Below are 17,514 nucleotides of genomic sequence, written 5' to 3' on the forward strand. Positions count from 1 at the left end.
CTGGGTCATGGGACAGATCTGTAATTCACTTTGATCCTTGTGTGTAGTCTGAGTTTCATTTGGCAGACAAATTTCCTGAAAATAGCATCTCTAATGGTATTCCTGAACATCAGTAGTTTCAAAGCGCTGCTTGTAAACAGGTTAAACGTTGCAGAGTTTGTTTGAAAGTATTGTAAACAGCAACTGAAGAAGACTTTTGCCATTCCTCGACGCTCCTCCTGCATCTTTTTCCCATCCTCCTGCTTCCTTTTGTAGCTTTCTTGTTTGCCCTTTTCCTCTCTACCCCCACCAATCCCTCACGCCAATCACTATCATGTCTTGCTCTCTTTCCCCCCATTACTGCCTTATCTTGCTCACCATCTCTTCCTCTTCTGTCTTTCTCACTCTCAACACCCCATCTAACCAGGCTAAGGCAGAGTGATTTGATTGTTGATTTCGTCTAATCATCTCCTCGTTTTTTCCCGCTCCGTCTCTCCTCTTGTCCAGAGTGACCCAGGCGGGCTGTCGGTTCTGGAGCAGCTTGGTCTGGACCAAAACTCGGACTTCTCGGACTCCAGTGTTCAGCAGCTTCTGGATGAGCAGCGGGAAAGGATCCGTAGGGAAATTCGCAAGGAGCTAAAGATCAAGGAGGGAGCCGAGAACTTGCGCAGGGCGACGACTGACAAGAGGAATGCACAGCAGGTAGGGTTTTATTTAAATCCAAAAAGCTCCAGGTATCATGCTTATTAATGGGAACTGATGAAATAAATGACATTAAAGACTTTGCAGTGATTTTTTTTTTGTTAATAAGACAGGCAAAACCTCTATAGCTTGGCAAGGTAGGAAAAAATAAGGTTATCAGAGCAGCCCTATTTAGTTACTCAGTTTTACCACAGTAATAACAGGAAACTGGTTCAATTACAGTGTTTTGGAAATGAGGCCGGTGAATCAGGAGTACATGAGTTTACCGGAGCTGAACAGATTTGTTAGCATGCTAAGTTGCTATGCTGTTTGTTTGTTTTCAGTAGACTGGGACTTTCCAAAGTGTGGAGATTTCTGGGCACCTATCTCCACACTGTGAAGTGTCCTCAATCCTTCACACAGGCACATATGCTGTTTTTACATATGCAAAGCACTGAACACTGGTGTTACTGCATTGTAGACAGCACACTCGCCTAAACAGCCTGAACATTTCCAGTGAAAACACATTTGAAGTGGACTATCTCCTGCTGTGTGCTCATGCTCATGACACATGTAAACAGGAATTTCTAAACAACTGCAGAAAACAGGTCACTTCCCAGAGTGTCAGACTTTGCCTGCGGCACGACTCACTGCCCACTTTATCAGTTATACTTGTTCAACTGCTTTTTAATGCAAATATATAATCAGCATATCACGTGGCAGCAACTTAATTCATGTAGCCATGTAGACGTGATCACGATGACTTGCTAAAGTTCAAACTGAGCAAGGAGTGGAAAAATTGTGATTTTTGAACGTGGCTGGTCTGAGTAAGAAAAAGTACAGAAAATGCTGTCTACTGGGATTTTCCCACACAATCACAGAAAAAAAGAGAAAATATCACTATAGCATTTCTCTGGGTGAAAATGTCCTGTTTAGGGGAATGACTACACTCCTTTGAGCTGACAGGAAGGCAACAGGAACTTAAATAAACACTCATTACAACCATGGTATGCAGAAGAGCATCATGGAACATAAAATAAGTCAAACCTTGATGCACATGGCATATTGCAGTAGAAGACCACTCCTGTCAGCTAAGAACATATATAAAGTTGCAAAACTGGACAGTAGATAATTGGAAAAATGTTGCTGGGTTTCATGAGTCTTGATTTCAGCTGCATTATTTGGATGGTGGGGTCAAAATGTGGCGTAAACAACATGAAAGCAGAGGTGGTGACGTAATGGTGTGGGGATATTTTGTTGACCCTCCTGAGCACATAAATGCCAAAGCCAGAATATTGATCCTGACCATGTCCATCATTTTATGTCAACATTGTATGCATCTCTTACTGGGTGCTTCCTGCAGGATAATACGCCATGTCACAAAGCTCAAATTGGTGTCTTGAACTTGACAATGAGTTCCGTCCATCCATTTATTCAGCTTCTACTTATTCACTTTAGGGTGGTGGGTGAGTTGCAGCCTATCCCAGCTTATACCCACATAGCAAAATTGGTATGGCCCGGATGTGGCCCACACAATGTGGCTACACATGGCCCACATACCGCAAAGAATGACGGCCATTTGGTGGCCCAGATCAGGTTTGCCAGAGGTGGCCCACACATGGGCCAGCACAAGGCCAGTTGCAGACACACTGGTGGTCCTGTGCTGGCCCATGTGTGGATTACCTCTGGAAAACCTGATCGGGGCCACCAAAGGGCCGCCATTCTTTGCGGTATGTGGGCCAGGTGTAAGTTGTGTGCAGCCACGGGCCGGTTGCAGACGCACTGCTGGCCCAGAACAGTTTCAGCTCTGGCCCCAGATGTCAGCCTAATGTCCACTTTAATCAAGCCATGTAATAACAACATGTGCCGGAACATAAAAGTGCAAAAGTCACATGACGAAAACTCCGCTCAGACGGTGAATGGACTGATTCGTATATAGCGGTTTTCTACTCTCCCAGGTTACTCAAAGTGCTCTATACAACATGCTACATTCACCCAATCCCACACTTTCTCTACACTGAGTGCTTCCTAACTACATTCATACACATTCACCCTCCTGACATGCAGACCTAGGGATCGAACCACTAAACTTTCAGTACTTTCAGATCAGTAGGAGACCTGCTCTACCTCCTGAGCTACAGCCACCCGGTGGTAAACATGAGTAAACCCTCACTAGGTTTTGGATAAAGTGTACACTCACAAACCTGTGAAACCTGTATTTGGAAAGTTGGCTACCATAGCAGTATAGTATTGCAACATGGCATTTTAGGTCTTCGAACTAAAATGGGAAAATAAATAGTGCCTCATTGCCAGACCTGGCCCACATCATGGTTACTCCCTGCCATGATACCAGTCAGTCAGAAGTGCCAGCTTGATGCCAGATCCAGGCCAGACCTGTTTTCTATGAGCCTGGGCCACATAAACCAATCAACCACAATCGGGCAAGATGTAGCATGCCATACATACACAGTGCCACCTACGCCAGGCCTGGCCCATATCTGGATGACATACCACTTACCATGCCAGAAGTCAGCCATCAGTGCTGGCTTGACACCAGATCCGGGCCAGACCTGTCTACTATGTGGGTACAGGGATCAAATAAACCACAGACAGGTCACTCTACTCACATGGCGTACCTTTACTACTTGTGGATTTGTTTTCAGGAGATTTTTTTTCAAGGAGCGTGAATGACTACTTTGTCATTTACTTTGTAACCTGCATTTTTCCTCTGATGCAAAATCTGTCACAACGGCACCTTTTTGAAACGTACATCAGCTACTTTAATATTAAAAAGGATTGCCTAGACACTGCTGCTCACAGAGTATGCATCAAACCGTTGTGCTATCATTATACTGGAGCAGTTTTATAGATGGAAGATTCTTAAAGTTTCAGGCTGTGTTTGTGTAAAGCCATAAAAAAGTCATGACTATTCAAAGGGAAAGAACTGTAGCTCACTCTCATGCAATTACACCTGTTTTATTACTGAGCGAGCACAGAAATATGTCACCTTCAGGTTAATAGTTCTCACTTGTCAGCAAATTACCCAGCAGCATTAATGGAGAACTATTTATGGCTTTTCTTTTGTTTCCTGCAGAGCCTGTGGGTGTAATGGCATTGTGTGTGAACTAACTACTTAAAAAAACAAAGATTAATGCAGAAGGTCAACATAACAAAATAATAAATTCTTTGATGACTTTCAGGCTCAGATGTTGTTTCAAGAAAATTACTGAGAGCTTAAGTGGATCGATTCTCTTTACAGCAGCTTTGGCTCACTTAGAAATTAAAATAATCTTTATTTATCCCATCCTGGGCCTTGGATTAGCACCTTACTTTATTCTCTGTCTGAAACAAGCCATTAAGTCCACTTTCACTTCACTGAGTGCCCTTTGTAAACAAGTTTTGAGTGTTCTGCCTGAGATGACCATATTAGGGATATCCCCTCTTTTTGATGTCATACACAGCCAAGAGTATAAAAAAACAGTCTGAATCACAGTGTTTAGAGCACTGCGCAGCATGTTTATTATAGGGAAAATAAAGGAAAGCTTAATTTAATGTCTTTGAATTGGTTCAAAGATTGACATCTTCTCTTGCTTGTCATTGTGTTCTTGCATGTCTTGTTAGTGGTCCACACGTTGTCCGGCATGTTATTCACTGGTGGGCGTGTACACTGACGATTTTATGTAGATAATATGGTTTCCATAACAGCAATGGTTTTATGTCTTCAGGTGGACAGTCAGCTGCGCTCTTCAAACCGCAAGTTGGAGAACCTGCATGCTCAGCTGCAGGAACTGGACGCTCATATTGTGGTGAAGGGAGGAGAAGAGAATCGAGGTGTGTATGCTCGAAACTGTCGCTCCGTTATCTTTAGTCATTAATCTTCAGTAATTAATTCAGTGCATAAGCTGGTGTAATGACCAGCATACTAAGTACAAGTGTGTTTGTGGCAGAGATACTACATGTTTGGACTGTAGTGACTTGTTAATCAAAACGTTCGTCCACCCTAACACACAGCCTGCTTTATCAGCCTTTTTGGCTCTGATAGGGAACATCGTTTAGAGAACAGACAACAAGTTTTATTTAATGAGAATTGACAGCAGCAATTGAGAACATATACTCATTAACTTTACTTTTCATATCCAAAAGCTGTGTGAGTCTTGTGCAGCTAGGACCACAATAGTAGATTTTTAATCATGCAATCAAGGTGTGGTTTAAATGCAAACTTTCAGCTTTAATTCAAGCGTTAAATCTTTGAGGAATTACAGCCATTTTTATACACCGTTTCAGAGGACCAAAAGTAATTAACTAACAAGTTCATTGGAAATCTCAGAATGAGGCCCAGAAAGAGGTATTTGCAAGTAAGGGAAGCAATCGTTAGACTGAAGAAACAAAATAAACCAATCAGAGACAGCAAAAACTTTGGAAGTGACCATATCTGCAGTGTCATTCATTCTTACATAGAAAGAATGTACTGGTCAGCTCAGGAACACCAAAAATGGCCTGGAAGACCACAGAAGACAGTTTAAGTGGGCGATGACAGAATTATTTCCATGGTTTTAAAAAAACACAAACAAACTAACCAAGTCAAGAGCACTTGACTTGGTACATGCTACAAAACTGATCAAGCAATCTCAGCCAAACAGCGCTTGCTTTTCAGTTATTAATCAAATCAAGTGATTTGATTTGAAATACAAAACTGACTGCAGACAGACCCACAGACAAGCAGCAACTGAGGGTGGCTGCAATAAATGCTGTGTGTGCATCTCAAGAGAGCAAACACAGCATTTCATGATGTGGATTATAGACAGTCATAAACTGCAAAGGATTTTTTTAAATCCTTATATTTAAAATGTTAGTTTGTCCAATTTCCTTTGAGCCTCTTGGAATAGAAGTCTGTGTATTTAAAGTGCTGTAATTCCTAAACAGTTCATGCTAAATGTGTCTTAAACCCCTAAATTAAAGCTCAGCGTACACTTCAATCACATCCTGATTGCTTGATGTAAAATGTGGTGGAGCACAGACTCAAAACATAATGATCTAACTTTGTATAACATGAACAAGGGAAGCCATTTTTAGTATGAGCTCAGTCCTCAGCATCTGCAGTCATGTAGTATTTATTTTCCTCCTACTTTACAACTTATTAGAAAATTTGCTTTTGCTTATTCAAGATTCAAGATTCTTTATTTGTCACGTGTTTGGTTATACAGGTATAACACGCAGTGAAATGTGACCTGATACGCTCCTCGACTGTGCAAAGAAAAAAAGAGACAGACAGAACTTTATATATACAGTGAATGAGTATTCAACACACGAATGGCCTGATAAAAACTCCCCTTGAGCCTCTCTGTTCTTGTTCGGATGGTGCAGAACCTTCTGCCTGATTTCAGAAGCTGGAACAGTTCGTTGCTGGGATGGGACGGGTCCTTCAAAATCTCAGTTGCTCTAGTCCAGCATCTCCTGACGTAAATGTCCTGTAGGGAAGGGAGAGCAGTCCTGCAGCAGCGTTCTGCCACGCGGATCACTCTCTGAATAGCTTTTTTATCCTCGACACAGCTGTTTCCATACCAGGATGTGATGTTCTGTGTGAGGATGCTCTCCACAGCGCCTGCATAGAAATTTTTATGTTATTATTTATATTATATCATCTTGCTTGACATTGTTTGCTACAGCTTGTTTCTTCCCTTATGGCTGTGGTTGATCTCTGATCTTAAGTCACTGGATCAGTTTCCTGTACTCTCCACACAGAAATACAGTGCAATGTTATTGGAGTACTCTTGTAATTCCCTAAAGGGTATTTTCACTTTAGAGCACACCATGTGAACCCTCATCGTGTTCCTTATTTTATACTTTCCAACCTTTACTTGTTGCCACAGATGAGTGTCCTCAGTCTCCGGGGGCTGAGAGTCGTACGTCAGCCCACAAGGAACGCATCGCAGCCCTGGAGAGACAGCTCAACATTGAGCTCAAAGTCAAACAGGGAGTTGAAAATATGATCCCTGTTTACTCCAATGGATCCACCAAGGTACGGAACAGCCTACACACACACATGCACACACACACACACACACACACACACACACACACTGTCAAGCACAGCTGAACAGGAGAAAGTGTACAGCACTGACTGCAAGGGTTAAAATGTCCAAGACAAAGATTCCCCCCTCCCAAGTGGCAGACTGTGTGCACACTTTCATGTTAGTAACCTTGCCATCTGCTGACTCATAAATACCTGATTACCTTTATTACTATATACATTGCCTTTGTTTCGTTGTCTTTTAGCCTTTCTGTTCCATCTCCACTTGTCTTACTGCTGCAGGGATATGGCACCCTGTTGATTCGTCAGTAGAATTAGTTATTTATTTGCTTTTGTTTTTGTAAAGTGACAAACATCATTCCTTTAACCTTGTATTTTATATATCGTTAGCTTCATAGCATAAGTGCCTAAGTCATTGACTTAGTCAAATGACTTAGGCAATTATGCTATGAAGCTAACGATATATGGTGAGATCTTATAATCTCATAATCAGGATCTTATAATATTTTTTTATATTTTGTCTCATATACATCCTAGTTTCTTTTTTTTAAAGATTTTATATCTTTAGCTTTAGATTTATTGATTTATAATGTTTAATCTGATGGCAAGTAAATGCAGGAAAACCTTGTTGTGATGTTCACTAACTGGTGCATAGTCTTAATGACAGTTATAATTGTCTACTTTTTCTGTCTTGTGATGTGGCTTGCTTACTGTTTGGTTCCCCAGGATAAGAAGATGCTGCAGACGGCGCAGCAGATGCTTCAGGACAGTAAGACCAAGATCGACATCATCCGCATGCAAATTCGAAAAGCTGTTCAGGCCACGGAGCATAATGACGACACACAGGGTGAGTTTAAAGGGATATAGACACATTTAACCACATTGATTGCTCTTCTTTTGTAGTACCTGTGCTTTTTGACCATGGTCTTTTCATTTCCCGAGGTACATTTTAGTGCATTTTTTATATGTCTATAAAGTAGAGAGCCATCAGAGGTTACAATTACACAGTCAGGACCATAAAGCATCAGTGCACCCATTGCTGATCCAAATCACAGTAAATTGGTCTGTTGGCAGTAAATCAGTGTGGATACAGAAATGAAATCCAACCTGCTCTATTGCATATAAAGCCAGAAAGAGTGTTAAGTTGGCCCGTACTTACATAATGTGTGAACTAAACGATCGCATATTAAATCTTGTGGTCAGCTGGCAGTGACAAGGTGCTTTTAGTCAGGTGTGTTCAATCTCACTATCCCTTTGTGGCATTTGCAGTCTCTTTTTTCTTCTTCTCTGCGTGTAATACGTTTTGTCCTGAGCAGCAGCTCCAGACAGCAGACATGAGAGAGCATAAACAGATCAATGAAGAGCCGACTCTGTTTTCATCTCTCTGCCTGGGAGAAGAAGATGAAGAGGATAGTTGGAGTTGACGCGCTGAAAGCTGTGCGTGCGTGTGTGTGTCTGTTTATATCGGTGTGGTGGCCAACTAAGGGACAGAAAAGCCTGTGAAATAGCCCACCTGGTATATTAGCACAATCAATTCGATTCACACAAAGATGCACACAAAAAAGCCTACAAAAAATGTGGTGGGCAGATTAAAAGTCTCTTTATTTTCATGTTAACGAAACACATCAGGTGTGCAGCAGTTGCATGGATATAAACACACATACCGAAGTGCAGTTGTAGATACAGTCAAACAAACATTTATTTTTTTTAACTGTGTGCTTTCTCCCTTTACTGTTGGACATTCATATTATGTGTTGTGGCAGGGCGATCAATGCCAGGGCAGGTGAACATGCCGCTATAGGGCACTAAGTGCTGTGGACCATTAAGACCCCTCTGCTGGGAAAACAGGCCGACTGATGCCGGTCACGGGAGGTGAATAGTCTGGTAAAATGTACCAGGAGAGCAGAGGGAGAGCGATGGGAGGGGGTGGAAGTAAAAAACAGATTTAAAGACGGTATATTCCCTTTGGGGCTATCTATTCCTTTCTGCTCTTGTCAGACGAGCGCCGATGGCTGTTAAAAGACAGGGTGTCTTCTAAGGGAATGAAGATGATGTCCATTTGGAAGGATTATTTAAGGGCCTTTTAAGGGCATACTTTATCCATCTGTGTCCTCCATGTGGAAAACCTAAAGGGTTTTTAATGATCTGGAGTTCTTTCCACTGCTCCGACGATTAAGAGGATGAAAAGCAATGCAGCCAAGCCACAGCTTTGGCAGCATAAAAGTATCAACATATACGAACATCGTTTACAAATACGTACACTCATAGTCCACTTCATTAGGTACATCCGTTTAGCTCATCTAATGAGCCAGTAACATGGCAGCAGATTAATGCATTTAGACATCAAGTTGTGGTCAAAATGAGCTGCTGAAGCTCAAACTGAGCATCTGAATGGGAGAAGAAAGCTGGGGTTTACAGAGAATGTTCTGAAAAGCATAAGTTCTCTGGGTGAAAATGTCTTGTTTAGAGGAATATTCAGATTGCTTTGAGCTAGTAGTAAAATAACAGAAACAACCAAGGTATGCAGAAGAGCATTTCTGAATGCTAACCTTGAACCCAGATGGGCTACAGCAGCAGAAGACTACACTGGGTGCCACTCCCGTCAGCTAAGAACAGGAAACTGAGGCTACAGTTCAGGCTACTCACTAAAACTGGACAGTAGCACATGAGAAATCATTGCTTGGTCTCATGATTCAATTTTTGCTGTACATTTACTTGGTAGGGTCAGAATTTGATGTAAGCAACATGAAAGCATGGATCCATCTTGCCTTGAATCATTGTTTAAGGCTGCTGATGGTGGTGTAATGGTTTGGGGAAGCAGTAGGTGAGTGTATGTGTGTTGGCTGACAAAATAGCATTTAAATATCAGTGGCTGAAATCTGTTGTCATATCAGTTTTACACCAGTTAAATCTTTCTAAAATGTTAGTTTCTTGTCTTCACTGGAATAAAAGGAGGAATAATTAACAACAAAGCAGGCAAAATGTGAAAAAACAGTACACTGTCTCCATTGGCTGTGATCGTAAAGTGTTATTGTAAACATCTGTGTTGGTATTGACCCAGAATCCAACAGTCTGTGCATCTCTAATTGGATTTTCATGCTCTGATACTGAGCACAAAGGGGTGTGTTATACTAGCAGCAGCTAATGGTTCTCCAGCAGAGTTTAAAATGATGCTGCACAGCCAGATTTGGCTTTTTCTTAAACTACAATTTCAGCTTGAGCTAATGTTCGTGTTTATCAGACTAAATTGATCAACCACCACACACCCCTCCCTTTGTATTTCTTCTCTATTTGATTGTCTCTAACAGCAACCACGGCTGTATATTCTCTGGCTCTGATTCTGTCTCTCTTCTTTAAACCACACACACACACACACACACACCATATCACAGGGCTGTGTGTATGGTGTACACAGACAGTCTCCAGGCACCACACCCGGTGGAGGGGTCATCTAGCAGAGGTCTGTGCTCCAGGCAGAACACCTTATTAGGAGATAAAAGCACCCACTTCGTTCTCCACCCCTACCTCCCTCCTGTCCTTGCTTTCTCTTCTGTCTCCTGCAGTTATTTGAGCAGCTCAGAATTGTAAAAACCATCCATCCTGGTCTTCTGTCCTTCTTCTAAACCAATCTGGTGTTTGAAAGTCAAATGCATCATCTTTGAATGCCATTTGTCCAATTGTCCTTTTCCTTATCACGCTTGCACACCTCCTTCCGGCTCTTCCCATATCTGAGTGCTCTCAGTTTGTTGCCCATCATTTGAAGGCTGTATTGGTGCCATTAAGCTAAGCACTTTGCTCTAATTTGTGCTGTAGGGTGCTGCTCTTATGCTGATTCTCATATCTGGTCTTTTAAGTGAGGGAGCTTGAGCATGTTTTTAGATTTTGAGTTGAAAGCACTGCATCTCATTATAAGACTTTCTGTTTCCCACTAATGTACATTTATGAGGTACTATATTTCTGAGAAAAGCAGAGATGAAGCTACAAATTTAGAGCAGTGTTTTTGCTTTAGTCTTGCTAGCTGTTTTAAAAATGTAAATAGGTGAGAGACTTATTTTGTTTGGTTGCTCTGTTTGCTTTTAGAGCAGGGATATGGGGCTATTTGGAAGGAGAGGCTGGAATTATGCTAAGCACTGCTTGCTGGGGAACAGTCAGAGGCTGCTTACCTCCCTCTAGGCCTCGCTAATGTTTTCTTTGTTCGCCTCTTGTGTAATGCATGACAGGCATTAAGGCATTAACCTAACTTAGTATGCCCAGGGGAGTTCCCTGTAACACGCCATTGGCAAAACAGGAAAGCCTTAACGTAGCTGCCACGCGCGCAGCACAGAGACTGCGTAGGAGATTGCCATCGTGTCGGCTGTGCAGTAATGTTGTTTGCCCCTTTCCTTCACGCAGGTAACCAAGACGTGTGCGGGATGGAGCTGCGTATCGAAGAGCTGAGACATCACTACAGGGTGGAGCATGCTGTTGCTGAGGGGGCCAAAAACGTCCTCAGGCTCCTGGGGGCCAGCAAAGTTCAGGACAAGAAAGCTCTGTCTGAGGTTAGAGCGGATCCTGCTGATGTTTCGCTTTCACACACTTCAAAGCGCACACAGACACGTGTGAGACGGCAGCTGTACCGATGACATCATGCTGACACACACACCTGTAGATCTTCTTCAGATCTGCTCCTTTTGTTTTCCGCTATCTCTTACTTCTGAGACTTCAGCTATCTTTGGCTTTGCCTTAGATCCTTCACAAAAATTTGATCTCTTATCAACAGTTTTTTTTTGTTTGTTTGTTTGTTCACCAACATTATGGCATCTTGAGTTGTCTGGGTCTGATATGGTTTCTCGTTATACGTCGAGGAAACTCAGAGCAGGAGTGTCCCGTGATGTCAGATCCCTCGCAGAACAGTTTCAGCTGCTGAACTCTGCAATCTGTTCATAAAAATATTTGAGAGAGAGCCTCACAACAGCAGCTGCCGCGTAACGTGCTGCATTTTACCCCCACAGTGACAATGAACCACTTGTTTTCTCACCACATGCCGTGAGAGTTCTGCCGTTTGAATCCTCACTCGCACGCCTTTACTTACTCTATAAATGAACATAAAAACTCGCTCAAGCCTAACATTGTCTTTCTGCATGCACTTAAAAGCAGCAGGTCACAAAAAATGTGATTAAATTAAGGTGTGCTACTGTGATATGTGTGCACTGAGAAGTGGCATAGGACTTCTTGTTTTTTTTATGTCTGTCTGAGAGTTTAAAAGGTAGATATCGTCTGTTTCGATGCTCTGCAGGCACAGTCTCGTCTGAGCGAGGCTTCCCAGCGTTTGGACCTGCTGAGAGATTCTCTTGACCAGCGCCTGGCAGAGCTGCCAGAGGACCATCCAAAGGCCAGCATCATCAAAGAGGAGCTGGTCTTGGCCTCCTCACCTGCCTTCAGCTCCCGCCACGGCGCCCCCTACCTTCAAAACCAGTATACTACCCTCAGCAAGCCATCGCCTCTCACTGGTATGTCATACAGGCTCAGGAGAATCCTACAATATGAAGAAGAAGGTACAGAAGCGAGGAATGCATTCAGGTTGTGCCTACATTGTTTTCCTCTGTCTTCAGGTACATTACAAGTGCAGCTGCTGGGCTGTGTTGGGTTACTAGAGGTGGTCCCAGGGCGCAATAAAGGGACACCTCTCATGCTGCCCTGCTACAGCCCCGGAGACACGCGGTCCTTCATGAGGGGCAGCAAGGGGCTCTACGGACGCAGTGGCTCCGTCAGCGGGAAGACGCCAAGCAAGACAGAGGAGCTCTCCTGTGAGTGACTGTATGAGTGTGCACGTGGTGCGTTTAAGGTTTTCATTTCAGCTTTTTATGTCTTCTTTGTTGGCTGTATTGGCTTTTTTTCCCCTCAACTTTGTCGTGGGTCCCTTTAGGCTCATCAGGTTAGATATTATTTGTCAGGTCGTGACAGATGCTTTAACCTCCTAAGACTTGAACTCCTCCACAACATGCATTTTAATTTCTCTTTGATATTTGGGCATATTGGGACCCGATGAAAGTAAAAACAAAGAATTACCAGATTTTTTTTTTTTACCTTATTTTTGTTTTTAAGAAAAATGAGAGCCACATATGAGGATATTTGTTTAAAATTTTGATAGAACAGTTGCAGTAAAATGTCCTCGTAAGTGGATATTAGGCCCATGTAGAGCAAAATTGAGTATTTTGGTCTAAATAACCCAAAATATGATGTCCACATATGTGGACGCCAGGTCCTAGGAGGTTAAAGGCAGTTTGCAAACAGCTTTTTATAAGGTCTTAGTCCTTTTTTCCATATCTCAAAGGAACCTATTGGTCGGCGTTAATTTTTTTTTATTATTTTGTGCATTTTTGGATTCATTAATGAAGGAAATCATTGGTTTGCGTGTGTGTTTAGCTGAGGTGAGTGCGGTGCTGAAGCTGGATAACACAGTGGTGGGTCAGACTGCTTGGAAGACTGTGGGAGAGCAGGCCTGGGACCAGACGTTCACTGTGGAGCTTGAAAGGGTCAGTATACAATCTCCTTCCCACAAACTTGCACGCAGGCACCAAAGAGTTTATTTAAGGCAGCTTTTCTCTCTGTTGATACCGCTGGGTGCCTGCGCTTCAGTCGAGGGAGATGGAGATCGCAGTTTACTGGAAGGACTACCGCTCGCTGTGCGCTCTTAAGTACCTGAAGCTGGAGGAGTTCCTGGACAACCAGAAGCACAGAGTTCAGCTGGAGCTGGAGCCTCAGGGCCTGCTGCTGGCTGAGGTACACACATACCACACACCTGCAAAAAAGAAACAGCGAAATGAATGGCGAATCACTCGTACTCAAACACACACTCAGATGTGCGCGCCCACCCGTGAGCTGCCACATGCACCTGTGCTGGAAAGCGTTGCTTTGATACGTCACACTTGAAAGGCTGTTTCTGAGCGTAAAAATAAAATATGGGTGGGTTTTTTTGGTCGTTTCTTTTCATGTTTTGTTTTGTGTGTTTTCCAGGTGACCTTCTTTAACCCGGTTATTGAGAGAGTCCCGCGCCTGCGGAGGCAGAAGAAAGTCTTTTCTAAGCAACAAGGTGGGGAGCAGACAGAGCAGCGAAGAAACATTACACATTTTCTATTTCTCTTCCATTTTCTACTCAGCAGCCTGAGGGCAGTTTTATATGGAGAAACAGTAAAACTTTAAAAGTTTTATCATGACAGGAAGATGGACACTACCTGCAGTAAAACATACAACTGCTTATGCCATCAGTTCCCTGCTTTTTTTATTTAGACCACAGCACCCTCTAGTGGTGACTATTATTTTTTTTACCTTCATTTCTATAGGAAAGCAAACAGAATATAAAAACTTGAGCTAAACTCTGTAAAGGTCTGGCGTTTTTTTGTCTTATAAAAACATAAACGTGTCTTATAAAAAATATTTTTTTATGATCTTGTAATTGTTAATCTGCCAGTATGTGAAAACTCTTAAATTAACATTATGTTTTTAATGCTGAAATATTATTTCTGTTTTCATCTATGAAATTTCCATTTTTAATTTTAACATTTTTTATTAAGATGCTAAATATCAGCATTCCTGAACAGAAACAAAATAGTTTTAGTGGCTGAATGTTATGTTTGATTAATTTCTGACTCTGACTAGATGTGTGTGTTTGTGCATTTTTCAGGCAAGGCGTTCCTCCGGGCTCGTCAGATGAACGTGGATATCGGAACGTGGGTGAGGCTGCTTCGAAACGCCATCCCCACCGTCAACAACTCAGGAACCTACAGTCCCAACGCACAAAGCCTCACACTCAACTCTGGGTGAGACGCATTGAGATATGTACACGCAGGTGCACACGCTTCGGTCTTTCATCGGGAGTGACGTTTGATAACCGTCAGTCAGACTTTGCTATCAAACGTAGCAGCTTTCCTTGAACCTTTTTTCCTTTTGTTTCCAGACAAAGAATAAAGCAAACGATGCCTTCCCAGCCCCGTGTCTAACTACCCTTCTGTGTTGTTCTGTCTGTTTGTCTGTGTTACACGTTGGTCTATTTGTGTGTGTGTGTATTTGTTGGTCTTTCAGGGAGATCTCAGTGGAAAAGTTGAGTCTGGACAGCGACTCTCCAATAAGAGGCGATTACAAGAGAGACATGGACATTAACACTCCAGTGAGACCGATGGAGCGAGAGGAAACCCGGGAGTTAGGGGAGGTGTGTGATGAGGGACGGGGCTTTCCTAACTAAAAAATAAACTAAAAGTTCGAATTGGCAGGGAAAGAAAGGCGTAACAGCATCAAATACAAGTAGTGTTAAGTAATGCAGTTTAAGTAATTTTTAAAAATGTATACATTCTGGGTAAGTTTCGATGAAAGGAGGCAAGTATCAGAGAAAAAATTACAAATAAATAAAATCAAATATTTCCCCATCTTACATTGTAAGCACACTGTACTTTTCAGGGCTTGGGATGTGTTCTAGTGCCTTAACCTTGTCTAACTCCCAGGTAGCTTGCAGGAGCACAAACACTCCTTTTTTGAACACTGATTGTGAAAGAAAAAATAATTATGTTAGACTTGGCTCCATCATTATAAAGTCACATAAGCCTGTAAATCATTTTAATGACAGGAGATTTAGTTATTAAGTTAATATAATTTTAGGCATTTAACATTTAAATAATGGTCATGTGACATGAGTCTGATTTACAAGAAAATGACTGAAAGAGGAAGAGTTTACGGTATGAGTAAATACTGCAAATATTGCTGCTTTACGTCAGCTCTCCTTCTGATGTGAACAGAGACGTAAAATCGACCCACTCTCTGCTCTGTTACGGTGTCCTTCCTGTTAGCAGCACAGCCACACCTGGATGTAAAGGACTGTGGTCGACCTGGTATTTGCGGGGTTTAAAGATTTAAAATCCAGCGCAGGGTCAGTCACCATCAGCTCCAGACTGCGTCTCCTGTCTTCCATTTCATGTTGTTTTATAATCTCTGTCTCTGCACGTCTGTTCCTTTTTTGTCTCTTCCCTCGCATGTCCTCCGATAGGACCAACATCTAGTCATCGATCCCCTCTCCCCCCGAGACCTCGCCCCTGAGTCCCCTGTCCGAACCCATTCAGTTAGCAGGTACACGCACGCACACTCACCGAAACACTTTTACTTCTTTGTTTTCTAAAATGGATTTGTTTGGATTTTAATGATAAATGATGATATATAATAATGAGGATGAAGTTTATCAGACAAAAAAACATTTTGAAATGTGGCAGTAGGAAAAGCACAGGTGGAAATAAAACCAGCCATCATCTGTTTTATGCCGTTTATCTGGGGCTCGGTTGTGAGGGCAGAGAAGCCCAGACCTCTCTCCCCCCAGCCTCCCAGGCCAGCCAAGAGACAATCTCTCCAGCGTATCCTGCGTTTATCACAGGGCCTCCTCCGGTTAGGAAACGTACAGAGGTCGTTTGAGCTGTTTTGGTCTTTCAGTGGATTTGAATTCTTATTACTTTGTCTAAAACACCCAACCAACGACACCTAAATTTTCTAACTGACTTTCTACATCACAATTACTTGTGAATTGTGAAAGATCACGAGCCGGATGAGCAGCTGATCTTTGACTTTCTGGTTAAATCTCACGTCCAAGCCAGAATGTTTCTGGGCTTGAGCCTTTAGACCATACAGGCCTTTTTATGTACAGGTTAATTATGAATTGCTCAATATTTGAATGCAAGTGTGAATGAATGACCCTGACTCTTACCTACCATCTGCTGGTGTTCGCCTCAGCCTCCCTACAACCCTCCAAGCATAAAGGCCTGAAGCTTATGGATGGAGGAAACCCACTACATGTGTTCTGTTTTTTTCCCTGATGTCCTCAAAGCGACATCAGCATGGCGACAGGCTGAGCATTTTTTCTGTGCTCATCGCTACACATCTATCTTTTTTCTGGTTTTAAGAGAGTTACAAATGTAACCAGCTGCATGCACCACTGTCACTTTTTACCCAGCTGTCTAAGCACAGTGGAAGTGGGAGAAACGCTACAGCAAACCTCTGTCACAAGTTTTAAGTGCTGCTGTCCAAGTGTGCACACGTGCAAGTGTGCGTATTAACATTAAAATAATACTATGAGGAATATTTGGTTTCCTGTGCGTGTGTGAGTAAAAGCAGCAGTCAGACAGAGAGTCAGGTACCTGCAGCAGATTACGTCTGTGTACTTTCTGTATCATAGCAACCAAACACTCACCTGGAGGCACAGCGTGCCTCCAAAGCCTTTCAAGCGCTCTCAAGCGCTCCCAGCTGGGCGTTTTCAGGAGAGCAGCTGCTGCGTTATTAGCTGTCAAAAATCTTCAGACACCCGAATAAAACAGAATCATTGATGTTTTTGATAAATCCTCTGCTTTTCCTCCTGTTGCAGCTTAAAATGTCTGCTCCCCATTATTACATGTATGTATTAATGTATTATTCAGCTTGTATTATCCACACGTACACAGTCCTTATATGTGTGTCATGTAATATCAGCAGTTGTTACTTTTTGGTGTCTAGTTTAAATGTTCTTCCTCACCGTGCCTGTTGGTTTCTCCAGCAAGCAGAAGAAAGGTCCGCTGTCCCTCCAGGACTTCAGGCTCATTGCTGTTTTGGGTCGTGGACACTTTGGGAAGGTACGATTTCTTTCTAATCCAGAAAAAAAAAAAAAACTGGAACAACCGAACCAATTAATAACAACACAAAGAACAAGAGTCTTTTTCTTATTATTCCCTCAAATATACTGAAGGTCACAACAGCAAAAAAGTCCCAGATTAACAGCTTCTCTGTTTGTGGATTCTCACAATGTGACTGTCACAACTACAATCAGGCAAACAAAA

At 42.5% G+C, this 17,514-nt stretch overlaps 1 protein-coding gene across 3 annotated transcripts in view; it reads left to right on the top strand.

The window, feature by feature from the left end:
- Positions 1-17,514, top strand: part of pkn1a (protein kinase N1a) — a 63,106-nt gene that overhangs the window by 38,888 nt on the left and 6,704 nt on the right. For all 3 annotated transcript variants that reach the window (XM_085277284.1, XM_085277282.1, XM_085277283.1), the window contains exons 2-15: positions 487-681; positions 4,386-4,491; positions 6,531-6,679; positions 7,418-7,538; positions 11,084-11,229; positions 11,967-12,180; positions 12,283-12,477; positions 13,097-13,206; positions 13,310-13,453; positions 13,688-13,763; positions 14,355-14,490; positions 14,753-14,879; positions 15,708-15,787; positions 17,235-17,310. In XM_085277284.1, coding sequence (XP_085133410.1) covers positions 487-681; positions 4,386-4,491; positions 6,531-6,679; positions 7,418-7,538; positions 11,084-11,229; positions 11,967-12,180; positions 12,283-12,477; positions 13,097-13,206; positions 13,310-13,453; positions 13,688-13,763; positions 14,355-14,490; positions 14,753-14,879; positions 15,708-15,787; positions 17,235-17,310 — 1,875 coding nt within the window. The remainder of the gene's footprint in view (positions 1-486; positions 682-4,385; positions 4,492-6,530; positions 6,680-7,417; positions 7,539-11,083; positions 11,230-11,966; positions 12,181-12,282; positions 12,478-13,096; positions 13,207-13,309; positions 13,454-13,687; positions 13,764-14,354; positions 14,491-14,752; positions 14,880-15,707; positions 15,788-17,234; positions 17,311-17,514) is intronic.

This window comes from Mchenga conophoros, linkage group LG6 (assembly GCF_057382185.1).
Source record: "Mchenga conophoros isolate Kocher_MC1m ecotype Shallow Benthic linkage group LG6, M_conophoros_male_GT1.1, whole genome shotgun sequence".
Lineage (NCBI taxonomy): Eukaryota > Metazoa > Chordata > Actinopteri > Cichliformes > Cichlidae > Mchenga > Mchenga conophoros.